Below are 21322 nucleotides of genomic sequence, written 5' to 3' on the forward strand. Positions count from 1 at the left end.
TATATTTAACAGATTAGGTCATAAAGCAAGTAGATGTGATAGAGAAGCTGAAGAACAATGGCATCAAAGAGTGGTACAAACTGAGGGTGGACAGAGTAATATAACTCATACTTTAGTACCATAAATGCAGCCATCATGCCCTCGCTCACCTGTAGTTCAGATAAGTAATGTTAATCAATTGTTTGTGGATCTAACACCACAGAATATTAAACTTATTGCTAGAAATGTACCGAGCACAGCTACTGGGATTGTTAGAAATCAAGTAGTGGCGATTGAAGGATCAATTGAGAGGGAAGTTGACATTATCAATACACCAAGGAGACAAACTAATATTAGACCTTTGTTGGTTACTCCGGGCACCAACAATATACACTCTAATGTGTTAAATGGGTTGTTAGGGGATAGAACTAACAACTTTCATGTGAGTGAACCTTCAAACAGGGTAGATCCAGCAACATTGGTACAAGTAGCAGGTGCTACTACATCGATGGTGGGAACTTATCCGAATAATGTTTGTAGCGAACAGACCATAACAGTTGGAGGCTGGGAAAGTGTGACTAGGAGTAACAGAAGACAGAACTCTCCTATTGTGTCTTCCTCTATCAGAAATCTCACGACACGGGAAGACCAAGAGTCTAATGGTCAGTGTTGACTTTTTCCAAGTAATGTCTTTGGTCCAATAATGCCTAATGTAGAAGGAATGGTTACTGATGATCAGTTGGGCAAGCAACTAGAGAACTATGATAATGGTAGAAATATGTTTGTCACTCTAGCTAGTGTGGAAGGGGACTTGGAGGATAACCTATCAGAGCCAGAGCAGGAACTTTTCAAGGATCAAGTACTGCCAGGGGAAGTATCCTCTACTACTGGTAACTGCCACCACAAGAGCATGAGCACAATCTCAGTCTTAGAGCCAGAGCCAGAGTCAAAGTTCTCAGTCTAGTGGTCAGAAATCTCAAGGAAAGGGCGGTCACAAGGCCAAGCGATCAGGTAATAAAAAGAAAAGAAATAATAGATGATAGTTTTTAGTAGTTAGAATATTAGAGGTATTAATGAGAAGAATAAAGCTGAAGAAGTTCATAATTGAAAATAAACTTTCATTTTTAGGATTGCTAAAAACTAAGATGAATATGGACAAGTTTGATGTCATATCACAGATGTGTTGTCCTTCATGGGAGTTCCTTAACAATTACTCCAGCGATTGTTATGGTAGAATATGGTTGAGTTGGAATACTGGTTTGCTTAAAGTTCAAAAACTGGTAGAAAACTCTTAGTTTATTCATTGTAGAGTTACTATGTTGTTTGTACAACACGAGTTCCTGCTGACGGTGATATATGCTAGTAATAACAGATCAGAGAGGCTAGTCTTATGGGAGGAATTAGTATGCATGGGCAAAAGTATTAAAGAACCATGGTGTCTTATGGGAGACTTTTGTAATGTTTTGCTTTCATCTGAGAGAGTGGGAAGTGAATTAGTTCACCCTAGAGAAACAGCTCCTTTTGTCAACTGTTTAAACACTACTGGTCTTTATGATCACAAGGCCTCAGGGTGTTTTTTCACAGTACATGGTCTATCTTTGGAGATGCTCAAACAAGAAAATACTCAAAGATAGACAGATGTTTGGTTAATGCAGATTGGTCAGTGGAATTTCATAACTATTCGGTGGAGTTCCTTACTCAGGAAATTTCTGACCATTCACCTGTAGTCTTGTCATTCTCAGATGGAGTCAGATGTAAGCCTCCTTTTAGATTTTGTAATTACTGGTTAGCAATGCCAGAGTTTCCTTCTACATTGAGTGAAGCCTGGAATATTCAAAATTGTGGCAATCCATCGTTCATGTTCTTCAAGAAGCTTAGAAATCTTAAGCAATTGCTTAAGAGGTGGCCCAAGATAAGCTCCTCAAATATTCAAAAGAACACTGAAAGGGCTAGAAAGCAACTTGATTCTATACAGAAACTTCTCCAACAAATGCCATTTGATGTGAATCTCTGCTATAAAGAAAAAGAATTTAGGGCTCAATTGTGTTTCCTTATGCAGATTGAGGAAGAGGAACTCAGGCAGAAAACCAACACAGAGTGGTTAACTTATGGAGACAAAGGGAACTCTTTCTTTCACAATGCACTAAAAGAGAAGAAGAACAAGAATAACGTTTGGGTAGTTAAGGATGCCCAAGGGATTAGAAGAGAGGGTCAAGTACAAGTCCCTAAAGCCTTTGTCTCTTACTACACTGACCTTCTAGGTAAGGAGGAGCAATACTCTTGCCCAAGCCAGATTCTTGAAGATATAATGCTGAAGGAACTGGATCAAGGCTAAGCACAAGCCCTTTCCTTATAAATCTCAAGTGAAGAGATCAAGCTAGCCTTATTTTCTATGGGGGAGAGTAAGGCCCCTGGACCTGATGGTTTAAATGCATTCTTCTTTAAGAAGAGTTGGGATCTTATAGGGGAAGATTTTATTCATGTAGTGAAATATATTTTCTCTAGTAGTACTATGCATAGAGGTATAAATGCAACTCACCTGTGTTTAATTCCGAAATACTTAGCCCCTGCTTCAGTTGAATAGTTTAGGCCTATTGCATGATGTAATACTATGTATAAATGTGTTACGAAGGTACTAACAAACAGGTTAAAGTTGTACTGCACTGAAATAACCCTTAACTCAACTCGTGCATTTGTTCCCAGAAGGAATATTCAAGACAATTTGCTCCTTGCACATGAAGTTATGAGAGGATATAATAGAAAGCATGGAACAAAGAGATGTGCCATTAAGCTGGACATAAAGAAAGCTTACGACTCAGTTAACTAGAAGGCTTTGGAGTTGATTTTACAAAGATTCAGATTTCCTTTATTCATTAATTGGTTGAAGATGTGTTATTCCTCTCCTTCTTACTCTTTACTGATTAATGGATCCTCTGAAGGTTTTATTGCTGGTAAAAAGGGGCTTCGTCAAGGTGATCTAGTATCCCCTTTCTTGTTTGTGTTGGTGATGGAGGTGTTAAGTGGTTTGCTTCAGAAGGGGTTGGTTACAAAGTCTTTATCTGCTCACTCAAAATGGAAGAAGCTTGGTCTTACTCACTTGAGCTTTGCAGATGATGTGATTGTTTACTGTAAAGGTGAGTTAGCTTTGGTGGAAGCTATTAAAGACATCCTTGATTCTTTTGCTCGAGCAACAAGACTTCATCTAAGTAACTCTAAAACAACTCTACTCTCTGGTAGTATGAGTTATATAGAGAGTAATGATCAGTTGGCTACAGTCAGGGATGTGGCATTGATTGTCCCTCTAGTTACATATTTGGGGCTCCCTCTTACCTCTTCTAGATTGCGGGTTAAAGAATGTCTTCCACTGATTGAAAGAATGACTGGTAGAATAGAAGACTGGAAAAATAGATGTTTGTTAAAGGCAGGAAGACTAGAACTTATCAAATCTGTTCTTACTTCTTTCCAAGTGTATTGGGCGCGGTCTTTTGTCCTTCCTAAATAGGTCCTCGATAAGGTAGCTAAGATTTGTAATAGGTTCTTATAGGCGGGATCGGACATGAAACACAAAATGCACCATGCAAGTCATGATGTCCTGAGGTACTTTAAAGAACAAGGTGGGTTAGGAATTGTTGACCCGAGAACATGGAACTCTGCTTCTTATTGTGGATGATTTATAGAATTACTGCAAAGGACCAATCAATTTGGGTGGAGTGGACATGGAGGCAGCAAATAAAGGACAAATTCTTCTGGACAATGAAAGTGCCAAGTGACTGCTCATGGGTGTGGAGGGGTATCTTGCAACACAGAAAAACAGCTAGAAAATATATCAAGTATGTTATAGCTAATGGAGAGGATACTTGGTTCTGGCATGATCCGTGGCTAACAGAGGTACCTTTGTGGCTTCAACCTTCTGTTAGAAATCTCATTGAATTTCTAATAGATACAAAGGTTAGTCATCTAATCTCTGAGGGGAGGTGGAATGATAGAATCAGAAACATAGAGGATGAGGATTTGAGAAAGAAGATACTACAAGTTCAAATCAACAATTTTGTTGAAAGGGATAGAGTAGTTTGGACCCCCTCAGTCACAAGAGCTAATAAGAGCCGAAAACTATAGTTTTAACCCCCTAATAATAATACTTTTAGACCAATTATGCTAGTAATAAATAAGATTTAATGCTGATTACGTGCTTATGTATTCCAGGCATGGGAGTCAATTATGTGTAGAAATATGTTACTTTTGCGAGATAAAGGAGCAAGGGTTGGTTGCTAAGAAGTTCTGTGATTAAAGGCCAAGATTCAAGGAGAAAAAGACTTTTTAAAAGCCCGGTCAAAGCTGAAAAGTCAAAGTCAACGCGGGCAGAAATAGAGCACAAAAGTCAGCAGAACCTTTGAAGGCCGTATATTTAGACTCAGACCTCGGAATTGGGCCTACCTTATGTCAAAACGACCAGCTCGGAAAGAGCTTTCCAATGGTCTAAACCTTGACCCAATAAGAGAAGCATAAATTGACAAAAAGTCTGTTGAAGCAAAATCCAGCTGAATAGGCCTCTATAGACTGAAGAAATTGGGTTTTGGGCTCGATTTTCCGGCCCAAAACATGGCTCCTCAGCCCATGCATGAAAATGTGGATCTTGTCTCCTCCATTTCAACACACAAGACTTAACTCTTAAAGAAGTAGAAAATTAGGTAGCCATTAGCATAGATTTCTAGATCTAGTTTTTAGACTCCATTAAATTAGTTCAATAGCTTGTTTTAGATCTAGTTTTATTTCATTTAGTTAATTAGTTTTTTCAATTCCAATAGATTAGTTAGAACAAGTAGATTATTATTTTAGAATCATATTTAGTTTTATAATAAAGTATTAGTTTTTAATTCCGATTTAGTTTATTGATTAAATTCTTATTTAGTTTTAGTATTGTTAAATTCATAAATTAGTTTGTCTTCATTTCATAATTAGTTAAATCATAATCATAGTTCTAAATTAGTTCTTAATCTTGTTTTAGTTCATTTGGAATCATTAAATTATTATTGATTAGATCAAATAAGTAAATTTACAATCTTTAATATTATGTCTTGTTTAAATTCAATTGGAAATGATAGTTTAATGACTCTAGGCTAAACCTCCATTAGAGGGGTTTGAGGAAGCCTTGATGAAAGCTTGATTGTTGTTAGCATAGAATAGTTGTAATTTTCCATTCCAATCTAGAGAGTAATTAGTTCACCATGAGAATGGGTTTGATTGTTGCACATGCTAGTTGTTAGTTGGTAGAGATTAACATGAACAATTAGGGATTAGAAACACCCAATTGCTATGCGAAAGCATTGCAATTCGGATTACGACGAATCTTCGATAGTTAATTAAGTCGAGTTAAGGTGGAATCAATCCCCCCTAATTCCTTATCATATAGTCAATTTAGCACTTCGTAGTTGAGTTATTCGTATCTTGTTAGCATAATTTGCATCGTAGTATAATTCCCATCATACTCTCATTAACTTTGGAAAGACCGATAATCTTAGAAAATGCTAATTCTAAAGAACTAGGAGTGGAACGAATCTTCTACTCCAACTCTATTGCGATAGCATCGAGAGTAAAAATCTTTGATAATCTAAGCATAAGTTTAGCTTTAGTTTTACTTGTGCGTTGAGTTTAATCACTTATTCGTAGGTAAAACTAGCGTTTTATCTTTTATCAAATGGCGCCGCTGCCATCTTAGTTCCCTTTAGTATTGTTAGTCTTCCAAAGTCCCATAACCCACCCACCCTTGTTTGATTCTAATTGTGGTTGTTTGTTTTAGAACTGAATTTTTCCTCGCAGGAATACATGGAGCACGACCTGCGCCCTACTAAGGCAAAACTCGAGCTCCCCCCGCGCTTAAGCACTTGGAACTTGAGTTTTACCTGGGCGCGACCCACGCCTTGCCAAGGCAAAACTCGAGCACCCCCCGCACTGAAGCACCTGAAACTTGAGTTTTACTCCGAAGGACCAGCAGCTTGCCAAGGCAAAACTTCGAGCCCCGCGACTGGCGCCTAGAACTTGAGTTTTACCTGAGCACGACCCGCACCTTGCCAAGGCAAAACTCGAGCGCCCCCCCCCGTGCTGAAGCGCTGGAACTTGAGTTTTACCTGAGCGCGACCCATGCCCTACCAAGGAAAAACTCGAGCGCCCCCGTGCTAAAGCGCCTGGAGCTCGAGTTGGACCTGAGCGCGACCCGGCCCTACCTAGGCTAATTCTAAGTGCACCCCGCGCCCTATACTCTAAACCACCCGATTTCCACAGGTTAGTTCAAACTTCCATTTCTTCAAGTTATTTAGTGTTCTAACTTGTTAAATACGCTATTCATAAGCGAAGCAAGGAGGCATTCAGGTACTTCTTTCTTTCGCTCCTCACATCTCCTGTTAGAGGTTTATACTAGCATATCAAGATTGTTTTGAGTATTGTCGTGTTTATTTAAGATTGGTCTTAGCCTTGCATGACATTAAGGTCAGGCAGAAGAAAAACGCCTAACGTAATAAACCGGCAATGTCAACAAACACGCCTTTCTAGTATACCACTCACTACACCTCTAGCTAATATATCACACACTCCACCTGAAATAATGGCTGAAAAAAGAGAGTCCCCTCTCTCTGACTTTTACAAAGCCTTAAACAATAGCCCAAAATCTTGCATCGTTCTATCAGACCCAGTGGGGGATTTCCGAATCCCCCCAAATATATTTAATTTGTTACCCATTTTTCATGGGTTAGACCATGAAAAACCTTATTAGCACATGCGTAGGATTGACCAAGTCATTACTACATTCCACCATCCTACGGTTGGTGCTGAACAAGTTAAACTAAGGGTGTTTCCTTTCACCTTAGCCGATAAGGCCGCGTCTTGGTTAACTGCCCAAGCGCCTAATTCTGTGGACTCGTGGGTCAAACTTGTTCAACTATTTATGGAACATTTTTACCCACCACTGAAGACCGATGAAATGCTTTTCAAGATTCATTTCTTTCGACAGAATCCTCATGAATCATTTTCCGAGGCTTGGAATCGTTTCACCGATCTTCTTATAGAGTGTCCACACCATAACCTCGCGAAAGACACGTTAGTTCGTGCCTTTTTCAAGAGACTGTTACACCACCACAAAGAGGTGCTTGACATAATGAATGGGGGTAGTTTCCTCAGTAAGGGAGCGTCAGAGGCTTATAAATTTTTAGAAGATCAAACAAAGCGTAATAATAACTTTTGGGGGGGGGGGGGGGTAGTGACGATATCTCCCGTTCCGCTAGTTCTTCTATAATAGTTATGGCCGCCGGTATGTTTGAGATGAAACCCGATCCTGAACTTAAAAATTTAATCGAATCTCTCATTAAAAAGGTAGAGACTATTTATGTTTAACAAAAGCCTATTCCAGTCATGAATGTCAACACCAATCCATATAATTTCTGTTTGAGTCCTGAGCATCCTGACTCCTATTGTCCTCTCGCTTATGAACAACAAACATCACAACAAGATAACGTTTGCTCAATAAATAGTTATCCTATTCCTAACGCCCCTTGGAGAGAACATCCTAACTTCAGTTGGAGAAATAATCAACAAGTAACACCTCTAGGGTATAATAATCAAAATGTTAGGCCAGCAAACAATTACAATCCACCCATTAATTATAACAACCAAGCTCCACCACATCAAGGACAAGGTCAGGGTAATTATAATAATTATAACAACCAAGGTTAACCACGACAAGGACAAGGTCAAGCACAAGGTCATGCTAATTATAATAATTATAATGCTAATAGAGGTATAGTTCCAGTAAATAATAACTATCAAAATCCACCCATTAATAATCAATGTGACATAGTTCTTGTCACACAACCTATAGCTAACACTCCTCCATAACCGGATCATTTTAATGCGTTTATGCAAACCCAACAACAGATTTTACAAGGCATCCAACTTTCCTTACAGCAGTTAGCATGCATAAGAGAAAGTACAACCCTAAGGTGTGTTTCCAGGTCAAGCGATACCTAATCCTAAAATAATAAACACAGTCTTTGAGGTAAACGGTAATACTAGTACTGAAAATGCAAACGTAGGTAAGCTAAATGCCATCACCACTCTCCGTTCTGGCAGAGTGGTTGATAATGCCGTAACTATGCCTATAGTTACCCCACCAGTAGTCCCTACACCGGATATCGAACTAGATACCAAATGATAACTGAAGATCTTACCCCTGTAGAGATACCAGTTAAACCACAACCTAAGAAACAGAAAGCCAAGGTTAAACATCATGTTGATCCATATGCTAAATATAGAGAGAAACCACCATTTCCTCAGAGATTAGCTGTCACGCCCCGAATTTCGACAGAATTCGAAAAAACATTATTTGTTCCCGACTCTTCGATCTCCGAGGTGTGACGCACTCTCCACTTCCAAAAACTCATAAACAGTTTAAATATGCGGATAATTAAAAACCAATAAAAATTTTAACTTAAATAAAAGTCCTCTTCATTACAAAAATTAACAAATGAAAATGCAAATAATCTTATCTCAACTGAAAATCTATATCACCTCAAAGGAAAACAAAGCCTATCTTGAAATGCGACGCTAACGCAAACCACAAGCAGCAACCAATCTTCTTCCACACTAAACCTATCAAGAGTTATCAACTATGTTCATTTAATGAACACACCCGATAAGCAAACATGCAAATCGGGTCAGCATTATAAAAATGCTGGTGTGAGTAGCCTTAAAATACAACATATAATTATACATATATATATACACAATCCTTAAGGCCGTTAGTTCCTTCCCCGAGGTGCCTTAACTCCCAACAATTAATACGATATTCTTAACTACAATAGGTAAGGCAGGTAGTTCCTCCACTGAGGCGCCTTAACTTCCAACAACTAATACAACATACCATACGCATAATAAAAAGGCATTTAGTTCCTCCACGAGGCGCCTTAGGTTCTAACTAAACTACTAACCAGCCAAACATATTCTATACTTACCGCATTTCATGCTCAATTACAGAGTGGGTCGTCTCTACCCAAGTAATTAGTTTGACCCACACTTCTGCAGAACCATATACAATCATCTATCTAAAGATACATCATTAACCAACACATTACCACAATTACATTAATTAAGGCTTTCTTTGTGTGTCCCTAAAATTCACGTCGTATCTATGTCTTACCTAGTTTCCCTGGCTATCACAATTGCTTCCCAACGCCGAACATGTACATCCACATGCCTCCCCTTACATAATGAACCACTCCGTGCGTAACTACCCTGAGCGGGATGCCGCACACCAGGTAACCCTCACACGAAAGCCATTATGTAAGTACTGCCACTATTCGGCATAAAATATCGCGCGTCTCGTTCAAATTTTGCGAATGGAATAATCAAGCCACCATTAAATCTGATTGCCCAACACATGGGTCAATCAACATCTTATATATACACCCTACACAAGGGCCAATCATATCACATACGCCCACACAGGGCAAATCACATGAGTTGTGGTAGTCAGGTTCTAGGATTTTCGTTACGTAATTTATTCAGGTGTCATACATATATATCTCAGAATCATTCCACTATATTACGTGCAGGTCAATTACCTTATTGCACTAAGCCACAATATTTAGAAATATCTCAATTATATCTTATAACCACTTTCATTCTTTCACGTGCCAATATATTATTGCACTACGCCACACTCTCATGGGAAATATCCACAAATACTCTACTAGCATCTCACAGATAAAATAATGGAGCGTTTATACATTTATTTCTCCAAAACTATTGCATTTAATATATATATCCCAACATATTATATAATGTCACAATATCAACGTCAAATCTTAATTAGATAATGACAACCAAATTTATACAAGCTTCCACAGCATTTTAGCATTTGATTTGTCCATACAATTTACAACGTAAAATGTAGTACAATTAAAACAAATCCACGATCCACACTCAAATCCCAAAAAATCTAAAGTCCATGAATCTAAGTCCGTATGTAGTTTAATACTCATAAAAACATATATATCAAATTCTTATTATCAGAATTCCCCTCTAGTTACGTGCCAATATTTATATGCTTTACACACTACTTACGTCAAATCTTAATTAGATAATGACAAACAAGGTTATACAATGTTCGACAATATTTTATTATTGCAATTGTCCATAAAATCAAATATGTGAAAATCTGGAAAAAGTCAACATTCCACAGTCAACGGTTAACAGTCAAAGTCAAAGGTCAATGGTCAAAGTCAAAGTCAAAGTGTCGTTTCCATGTTCAACAGGTTCAGGGTCATAACCATGGTTCATGGCTAAGGTCAAAGGTGCATGGCTCATGGGCTCATGGCTAAGGTCATGGTTCGAACCCACTAGCGAAGCCCAAACCCAAACCTTATAACCTAAAAGTTTAAATGTTGAAAGACCCATTTGTATCTCTATTAAGTCCTATGGACTGGTCCCCAAACAATATTAGAAACTGGCCCAAAACTAATTGGAAAAGGCCCAAACAAAACAAACTAAATCGGGCCCAAAACCAAATAATAGAACTTTGACCCAACCCAACTAACATGCTAAAGCCCAAAAACTGAAATTAGATTTCGGCCCAACCAAAACTAAAACATTTCGGCCCAAGCCCAAATTGACCTACTGTTCATCTTCTCCAACAGTTCTCTCCTCCACCACCACCAAAATCGACCACCACAAGCCTCCACACACCCCCCTGCACAAACCCACCGAAATTGGTGAGGGTGAACAACCCCACAATATTAATTAACCAAGACACTCCAAATTTCCAGTTTCGAAATCACCCCCAAAATTTCGGATAAGACCGCCATTAATGTTCTTGTAGTTTTCAACAACACTCAAACACCCAAAACCAAACATCAACCCAATCATCTACAATCAAAAACGAAAAACCAACAATAACAGTTACATAAACTATTGCTGGTGATTTCTTGGTGCCGCCATGAATACGTTTACAGAGCTTCGACAGCATCGTCCACCGCTCCTAAACAGTTGGGTTTTGATCCCCAACAAAACCCAACACTATACTATACTAACCAACTCGATTCCAACATCATTCACCACTTATAGAAACAACTTGATCTCCATTGACGATTTCTTCCAACTTTGACCGCACCCAAATATCAAACTCAAAATCTTCCCATCCCACCAATCTATATTAAGACCACCTGCAATAGAAATTTAACAGTCCTAACTATTCTTTGGCTTTGGTTCACGCAGCCATTAACGCCCAAAACAGAGTTTTCTGCAGTTTTCCAGCAAAACAATATACCAACAACAATATAATAACAGTGAACCATTTTTACAAATTGGCGAACCACAAATTATTATAGAATTACTACAGCATGATAAACCGAAAAACATACAGCAAAACATACAGCGCGTAAACTACTCACTTGTAATAAAACTCAACTCGACGAAACCCTCATCGTCCAGATCGTCGCGCTCCAACGCTCGAGCAAACACGTTTCTATCTCTGCCTCCATTTTTATTATTTTTTTATTCTCCAAGAACCCTATTCTCTAGAACAATATGATTATATACTTGGGTTTGAAACCCAAGCCCAACACAGACTCGGGCCCAGAAACCAGGCCCGTATCCCAAATCCGATCCAACGAATTTTAAATAAATAATTTAAATTAATTAATAAATAAGTACATATTTTAAATACGGGCATTACATTAGCTATGTTAAATAAGGATACAAATTTTGACGAGATTAGGGAAGTTTTTAAAAATCTAACGATAATCTTACCTTTTCTTGAAGCAATTAAAAAGTTACCTCACCATGATAAGTTTCTTAAAGAGTTGTGCACTACTATGCGTAAGACAAAGATTCCTAAAGACGCCCTTTTAACTGAGCAGTTTCCAACTTTAACGGAACACAATGGAATCGTTAAGTACAAGGACCCTGGTCGTCCTACTATACAATGCACTTTAGGGGATACTCACACGACCACTACTTTATTAGACCTGGGGGTGAGTGTTAACTTACTCCCTTATTATTTATATAAACAAATAGGTCTACAAGAGATGCAACCTACAACAATGACGTTACAATTAGCTGATAGATCAATCAAGTATCCTAAGGGTGTAGTGGAAAACGTGCTAGTTAAGGTTTAGGATTTCTACTATCCTGCGGATTTTGCTATTCTCGATACAGAAGTCGCTAACGACTCTATTCTGATCATTTTAGGGCGCCCTTTCTTGGCAACTGCCAACACGCTTATAAACTGCCGCGATGGTTCGATGTCCTTATCTTTTGGCCATCTTTCTGTTGAGGTCAATATTTTTAAAAAGAGGAAATAGTTTCCTAACACGAATATCGATGGAGAGGTTAGCATGATCGAGAGCTTAGCTTATGATTATTTTAAAACCACGTTTCTGGATGATCAGATGCACAAATTCCTTTCCTTTGGAAGTTCCAACTTCGACGATAACTCCCTGGAAGTCGAGGAAGATTTCCTTCGTCTCTTTTGTAACTCTTCCTTGCCACCTCACGAGTCCCACCCTGCCAACATTCCTTCATCCCTTGACACTATGACGGAAGATGAATTTTTCACCCTCTATCCCAGTGATTCTTTTGACCCACCTATCGAGGAATGTCTTGCATATCTCAAGGCTTCTAATGATCTAGACCTGAGAGCTCTAGCTAACATTCATTCATCTTCCATCACCAATTTTCCCCACCTTCTACCTTTTCAAAAGAACCTGGAGTTTGCGCTTGACCCTCTTGCTTTTTCTGTGCTTAATGATTTTCTAAATCCTCTTAATACATAAATAATTCCCAAGGGAAAGGCACTTGACACCTTCATTTTCAGAATTGAGACAGTTCCCACCTACACCATGAATGAGTTTTGTGTTAAACCCACATTCTCATTTCTTCCATTCTTTACGTCTAAAATTCATTCATATCCACCATATCTTCCACAAACATCCATTTTCTCACGATCATTCACTTGGACACCCTCTCGTTCAAAGATGAAAAAGAATGTGCATGCGCGGTTACGTTCTAGATCTATCAGACTTCGCTTCCATTTCACTAAGTTGCGTCGTAGAAAATGTTGGGTAGTTTGATTCTGTTTGGGGGTGCATTCCATGTTATTTATTTATGGAAAGACCCACAACTCTTTAGGTTGTTGATTTATGGAAAACTGCATGTTATATATATGGAAAGACCCACATGTTATATATATATATATATATCCAGTTATTTGTTAAAGTCTCGAGTATCTGACTATAAACGGCTCATTTTGTTGTTTGGTGTACTTCCTTACAATTCCATATATTGGTTAGTACACTATTTAGGTAACCGGGCCCTCCCTATTGAGTGTGTGGCTATAAGTACCGGATCCTAAGTCCACGCGGTTAACATAATTCACGTATTCCACTCTAGCATGTTTTCTCATTTTTTTTGAGTCATGTTTCTTTATGGTGTGAATTATGTCTTTATTGTTTTTCATTTTTCTTATATTAAATCTTATTCATAAAAAGTAAAAAAAATATCAAAACCATAAAAATAGTAATCTAGGAAGTCTCGGGAATCTGACTTTAAAAGACCCACGTTATAACAAATTTTCAAACTTCGTTGCCAAAAATTTGCTTGGGGGTGGGGTGTTGGTTTTTCCGTCCTTGATTGTTCAACTTTCTATTTTTGTTACTTATGCCATTTAATCGTAATTTGATTCGGGTTGACATTATCTATGAATTTAGATTTTATTCGTTCACATAACTTACGTCATGCACGCATTTCAAGGCATTTTCCATCTTCTTATATGTCACCCACGGTTGGAATAGAGTGTTTTATGGATCATTGGTGTCACACCCCGAATTTCGACAGAATTCAGAAAAATAATATTTGTTCCCGACTCTTCGATTTTCGAGGTGTGATGTACTCTCAACTTCCAAAAACCCATAAACAGTTTAAATATGCGGATAATTAAAAACCAATAAAAATTTTAAATTAAACAAAAGTCCTCTTCATTACAAAAATTCACAAATAAGATTAGGTTACAAATCTCTTTTCAATAACTCTTTATTTAAAATTAAAAATGAAAATACAAATAACATTGTCTCAACTGAAAATCTATTTCACCTCAAGGGAAAACAAAACCTATCTTGAAATACGACGCTAACGCAAACCACAAGCAGCAACCAACCTTCTTCAACACTAAATCTGTCAAGACTTATCAACTATGTTCATTTAATGAACACACCCAATAAGCAAACATGCAAATTGGGTCAGCATTATCAAAATGCTGGTGTGAATATATATATATATATATATATATATACACAATCCATAAGGCAGTTAGTTCCTCCAACCGAGGCACCTTAACATCCAACGAATAATGCAACATCCTTAAGTACAATAATTAAGGCAGATAGTTCCTCTACTGAGGCGCCTTAACATCCAACAATAATACAAAGGCATTTAGTTCCTCCACCAAGGCGCCTTATGTTCTAACTAAACTAATAACCAGCCAAACATATTCTATACTTACCGCATTTCATGCTCAATTACAGAGTGGGTCATCTCTGCACAAGTAATTAGTTTTACCCACCCTTCTACAAAACCATATACAATCATCTATCTAAAATTATATCATTAACCAACATATTACCATAATTATATTATTTAAGGCTTTCTTTGTGTGTCCCTAAAATCACGTCGTATCTATGTCTTACCTAGTTTCCCTGGCTACCAGAATCGCTACCCAACACCGAACATGTACATCCACATGCCTCCCCTCACATAATGAACCACTCCGTGCGTAGCTACCCTAAGCGGGATATCGCATACCAGGTAACCCTCACACGGAAGCCATTATGTGAGTACTGCCACTATTTGACATAAAAATATCGCGCGTCTCGTTCGAATTTTGCAAACGGAATAATCAAGCCACTATTCGGCTACGCCAAAGGGGCCATTCAGATTCACTGAAACGCCAGAAGGGCCATTCAAATTCACTGAAACGCCAGAAGGGCCAATCATATGACATACGCCCATTACTAGGGTCAAATCACATGAGTTGTGGTAGCTAGGTTCTAGAATTTTCGTTACGTAATTTATTCAGGTGTCATACCTTTATATCTCAGAATAATTCTTATTCTATCTCATACTAGTATACTTAATTATACTGAAGTTCAATGTTTCTCGTTATAATACAATCCACATTATCACATGCCAATACTATTTATTGCACGATATTCAAGCATCTCTATATCAAATCTCAAAACTTATTATTTCACGTGCCAATTATATATTACACTACACCATATGGAATATCTCCAACCTTCATAAATACTACAATTCATTTAAGTAGCAACTCATAGTAGTAATCGATCATGTAATATATACGTTCAATATATTTATGTGAACTCAATTCCCCATCAAAGGCATGCATTATTTCCATTTTTGCACCATACAAATTTTAAATAAATAATCAAAATATATGTTCATTCTACCAATGTCAAAATGGAATGACTTTAAAAAGAAAGAACACCTCAAGTCTAAACATCACGCATAATTATTCGAGTCCAAATCACAAGTCAAGTCAAACTGATCAACCGTCAAAAGACCAATACTAAAGTCCATGAATCTGAGCCCGTATGTAGTTTAATTCTCATAAAAACGTATATATCTAAGTCTTATTATAAGAATTTCCCTCTTGTTACGTGCCAATATTTATATGTTTTACACACTACTTACGTCAAATCTTAATTAGATAATGACAAACAAGGTTATACAATTTTCGACAACATTTTATTACTACATTTGTCCATATTCTTAAATATGTGAAAATCTAGAAAAAGTCAACATTCCAAGTCAACGGTCAACGGTCAAACCCAACAGTCACCAGTTCGACATTCATCCAAACAGGTCCTAACGCAAACTCGTAGGTAAAACACTTCATCTCATGGTCCTAATCCAACTAACCCAAATAAAGCCCAAACCCGGGGCCGAAACCAAGGCCCAAAAGTCTAAACCCTTAAAGACTCACTTTGACCCATTTTAAGTCAAATGGGTCGGCCCAGAATAAAAATAGAAACTGGCCCCAAACCAAAAAGAAATGAACTGGCCCAACACAACTTAAAATGAAATGGGCCCAACACAACTTAAAATGAAATGGCCCAACAACTTAAACTAGATAAGGCCCAAGGCCCAAGCCCAACCAAACAGATCGTCTTCTCCATCAGGCTTCTTCCACCACCAGCAGCTCAAGTCGAGCCACCACTTCTCCCTTCCCCATCATATCGGTTTTGATCCTTGACAAAAACCCAATAACTTTAACAAAAGCAAAAACCACCAATCATTCAATATATATTCTTCATCAAAACTAGATCTCGAATTCACGCCGCCATTAAAGTTTCTTCAAGCTTCAATCTTACCCCTTTCCAACACCCAATCAAACATCAATAACCAAACATCAACCCCTACTACCACCAATCTTCAATCAACACAAAAACAACAATAATGGTTCACTTAAATTTTACTAGCGATTTTTCTCTGGCCGCCATTAACATGTCTTTCAAGCTTCGACCTCACTCAAATCAGCGACAATACCACCTATCCAACACTTCACCACAACCACCTAACATCATCCAACCAACACACAACATATTAAACATAATTAAAAGTTCAAGCAGTGAATATGATCCGACATCAAAACCATATTCCTCCCCCATTGATGTTTTCAATAATATCCGTTTGGTGCTCTAGGTGGTGCTCTTGGCTGCACAAACCAAGACAGAGCGCGGGGTGAGGTTTTTTTGGAATTACTAAATCAGTAGCCTCTCATTCCTGTCAATAACTCGTGACAAAGGAAGGTTCGAGAGAGAGCCATCGAACATCATGGTATTTAAGGACCTTCATTTGCTAGTATACAGGGACGATTTCTACAGGGCTGATGCCATTAACGACTTCTTCGAGGCTTCCAATAGCCACCCTATCCAACCGACTAACAACCAATATCAAACATTTAACCCCCAACGTCACCCAACAAATAACACAATAACACAGTTCAAATAAAATAGCCACACCACCATAATATTACAGTTCGACAGTTCCATTTCAATATCCGAGTTTCACGACAGTTCAACAAGTTTTATCAATGACAGTTTAACAAGTTCTAACAACGACAGGACGAACAATAATGACAGAAGAATGAGCGGAAAATTTGAACAGTAAAATTATACGTGAAATAGAAAAACTAATCTACTCACCTTAATCAAAAGCTCAATGAATCTATCATAGTCCGAATCATTGCACTCCAATTCTCTAGCAATCGAGCTTTTATCTCCACCTCCATTTTTATTTTATTTTTATCTAAAAAACCCTATTCTCTGGAAAATATGTATATATACTTGGGTTTAAAACCTAAGCCTAACACAGACTCGGGCCCAGAAATCAGGCCCACATATCCCAAATCCAATCCAGCGAATTTTAAATAAATAATTAAATTAATTAATTAATAAATAATTACATATTTTAAATATGGGCATTACAATTGGATTGGAAATTCTCTCCTGATCGTTTCCATATCTCATTCGCAAAAATCGGATAGGTAACGAAGCGACAATTTTAGTTTGAAATTGTGCAAAAAATCGAAAAATTTCGAAAATCAAATTGGGCTTGGGCCCAATCTCGCACGCACGTGCGTCCCCTTCATCCAAAACCAACACAGTCACGAGTTCCTTCTCACTTCCACCATTAACAAAGCTTCCAAACCTTAGAAACCTAGATAATTTTTTTAAAAAATGAAATCCTAAATACAACACGCCCAAAAATTCAAACCCACTCCAAATCTTCTCCACCACCTCTCCCACACCGTTTCCATCCTTTCCCACCACCAAAACTTAACAAAATTTCAAAAATTTAATCCACCACCACCACCACCGCACGACCTCCCATTGTTTTAAGTGAGTTTGGTCTCAAACTCTTTTCCTACCTTATTCAAACCCACAAATAGTTTCAAAACTTCAATGGCACAAAGATGGAGAATTTTTTCGGAACAAGCTTTTACGGCCGACCACTTCGCGCCGTTTTACAGTGACGAGATGATTAGGAGGGATTGGAGGCATTTATGGTATTCGACGAACGATTTTTATCACGAAGATTTGGTCCGACAATTTTATAGGACGAGGGAGTTGGATGGGAATAGAATTTTTGTTAAGGTGGCTGGGACGAGGAGAGAAGTATCTAGAAGGTTATTGGCTGAGATTTAAGGCATTCCGCCTAAAAGCTATCTCGATGCCACATTGCAGGAATCCTAATTTGGTGGGATCGAACCTTTGATGAACGCGATGGTTTTGGAGGGGAACTACAATGTGAGCTCGCATTGTGTTCGCCAGTCGTCTCTGCGAACCAGCCAGTTTGATGTAACTCAGTGGATTGATAGGAATGTCATTGGGAAGGAGAAGGTCAGTGACATCAGTCTGAACTGTCTTCACGTTCTATGGATACTCCAGGAGCAGAAGTATGAATTCTGTATTCTCGAGTTTTTGATTAATATGATTAGAGGAGTTGGGAAGAGTATTGCACCTCTCGCCGTTTTGATAACAAAGATCATGATGAGTTTGAGAGCAACTCCGAAAACTAAGCGTATTATGATTAAGTTGCATACGAATGTCATAGCGTATACGGACTGTGTTCAGAAGGTTTGGAGGTTGCCTGGAGAGAGGGTAGGGAAAGAGACTGACTCGGAGGATGAGGAGGACACGGCATGTTTTGATGCCGATGCCTTGGAGAGGTGTACGTCTGATGCAGAACGCATATCGGTACTTCATCGTGGCATCCGTTCTCTTAATACTATTTGTGAAGATTTCCGGACTCGGCAGGCTACCATACATCATAACTTCGAGACTCATGCCCAGTGCGAGGATGAGCATTGGGAAGAGATGAAAGCCGAGATGGAAGCTCAGCGAAAGTTCCGAGAAGATATACTGGAACACTGCCCACCCCATGGGGGTTCTTCTATTGAGGAGGCGTCTGTGAGGCACGAGCGTCGTAGCCGAAGGACAGATGGCTCTGGCCCATCGGGAGCTCGGGAGCCATCTCTTTCTCATGTTCCATCCTCTACCAGTAGCGCGTGGTTTAGGGATATTATGAGTTGATGTTGTTTTTTATTTGTTTTTAGTAGTTCGGATGTTAATTTTTGAATTCCATAGTTAAATTTGAATTCGGTAGTTAATTATATTTGAATTTGAATTTGAATTTAGGTTCTTTTCAAATTGTGCGGTGATTTTATTGTAATCCCACCTTCCCGAATTGTTTGGGGGTGATATTATTTATTCTAGCATAATTTTTATATGATCATCAATGTTAGAAGTTGTTTTGGAGTGATTGTTGGGAATATTACCGATATTGGCAGCCTATGAGTAGATATGGTGGTAGGATGAAATCTAAAAGAGTTTAGAAGTTACTATTTTAAATTCCACCTAAAAGATATTAGGTTTGTTTTGGAATAAAGAATATGGGTTGTTTCCGTTTTCAGTTTTGGAAATATTTTGTTTCCGACAATTGCCTTAAAACTTTTTGGCAACTTGCCGATGCGTTTTGGAAACTCAAAACCTATATAAACTTCCTTCATTCTACACTCACAACCCACACTACATCTCACTTTCATCTCTCACCTTTCACTCCTAAGTTTCCCTTTTTTTTTTCTTCTTCACTTCAAAGACTTCTTCACCGCGCCAGCGCTACCGCCTCGGTTGAAGCGCCACCTCGCTTTTGCCACCTGTAACTTCGAAATTCACCGAAAGCGACCACCAGCTCCCATCCCAGGCAAAAAGTGAGCACGCCCTGTGCCTAAGTGCCTGGAACTCGAACATAGCCTGAGCGCACCCTACGCCCTACCCAGGCATAGGTTGAGCACCCCCTGCGCTCTTACATCCGTAGGCACGAAAAATTCCAATTTTTTGTGGGTTGTTCTAGGATCATTTGCAGCTATTCTAGAGAGTAGTTTTGTGATGACATCACCTATCGTCATATCAGAGCAGTCTTTCGAAGACTTGTTGGAAAGCGAGACTTATGGTGGTTGGTTCCACGAAAAGATCTTGCAGCTAGGATGGCGGCATCTACTGGTAAGTGATGATGACTCGTATTCACTGCAGCTTACTGCTTATTTCTACGACCATGCTAAATTCTATTGTAACCAAGATGGAGACTAAAAATTCTCCATCGTAATTGATGACACGACACTAGATTTCAGTAAGTCTTTGGTAGCGTTAGTTTCGGGATTGCCCTTGCCTGATCCTATGCACACGTGGGGATATATGACCGATAATGCATACCTCTATGACTATATATATTTCCATGAATATTATGGGGAGGGGAGTTTCCTATAATGGACCAAGGGCGTTATAACATAGCCCTTGGTAGCCTGTCCCTAAATGTAGGAACCACCATGCTATTCATCATGATGAATATTTTGGGGGAGTGGCAGTTTACTTCTACAAATAGTATCACTGGTGATGTTTTCCTTGCTTTAGATGAAGGACATCGCCGATATAACATTCCCCGAGTATTAGTGGCTAGTCTTAAGAGAGCCCAAAGCATGAGGCATAAGTATCTTCTTATGCCTATTTTGGTTTGCCGCATCATGCGTGGTTGTTTACCTGTATTCTGTACCCAGTTCACGGATTGGAAAAAGGGCTGAAGTCATGAGACCCACCAATTGGGTGGTTCGTTCATTTCAAGTTATGACTTGGCCGGGATGGCAAGTGCAACCTCATTTGGTTGCCCCTTACACCCCATCAGACATAGTAACACTCGACAGGTTAGCATAAGTTGATGACACACGGCGGCGGGCCTGGCAAGTTATCATGGCATCGCAGGACGCGAAGGAACCTTATCTCTTTGGAGAGGAAGATGAGGAGGATGATGCTTAAACGAGAGTTAAGGTATGTTTTTAGTTTCAGTTAGTATCTGCTTATGTCCCAAGCAATTTAATTCTTGTTAACCCCATAACGGGTGGAACTCATATAGAGTTGCGTCTATTTTTCTTTTTCTATATTAGTATGTTTTAACCTTGCTTTGTAAATGTTCCAGAATTTCACGTGTTTCCATGGTATTTCTTTACACTTTTTATTTAAATACTTTGAGGACAAAGCATGCTTCTTGTTTAGGGGGGGGGGGCATAGAAACACGTGTAATTAAGACATCTGTTAGGATATGGATATGTACAGTATGCACTTGTTTTCTAATAAAAATTCAAAAATTTCAAAAAAATAAATAAAAAGTTATGTTATACACTTAGGAATATTGGTATTGTTTTCTTTCTCTATGCTCTAAATAATCTAGA

At 38.6% G+C, this 21322-nt stretch overlaps 1 protein-coding gene across 1 annotated transcript; it reads left to right on the top strand.

The window, feature by feature from the left end:
* Positions 1-3621: 3621 nt before the first annotated feature.
* LOC147508513 (uncharacterized) lies at positions 3622-4095 on the top strand. Its single transcript, XM_086597198.1, has one exon. It carries the CDS (start codon positions 3622-3624, stop codon positions 4093-4095), a length of 474 nt encoding a protein of 157 aa, XP_086453324.1.
* Positions 4096-21322: the final 17227 nt, after the last annotated feature.

The sequence above is a fragment of the Coptis chinensis genome, chromosome 3, assembly GCF_015680905.1.
Source record: "Coptis chinensis isolate HL-2020 chromosome 3, ASM1568090v1, whole genome shotgun sequence".
Lineage (NCBI taxonomy): Eukaryota > Viridiplantae > Streptophyta > Magnoliopsida > Ranunculales > Ranunculaceae > Coptis > Coptis chinensis.

What these genes read in the sequence shown, in the direction of transcription:
- LOC147508513 (XM_086597198.1), top strand. Translation starts at nt 3,622, where the DNA reads ATGGAACTCTGCTTCTTATTGTGGATGATTTATAGAATTACTGCAAAG.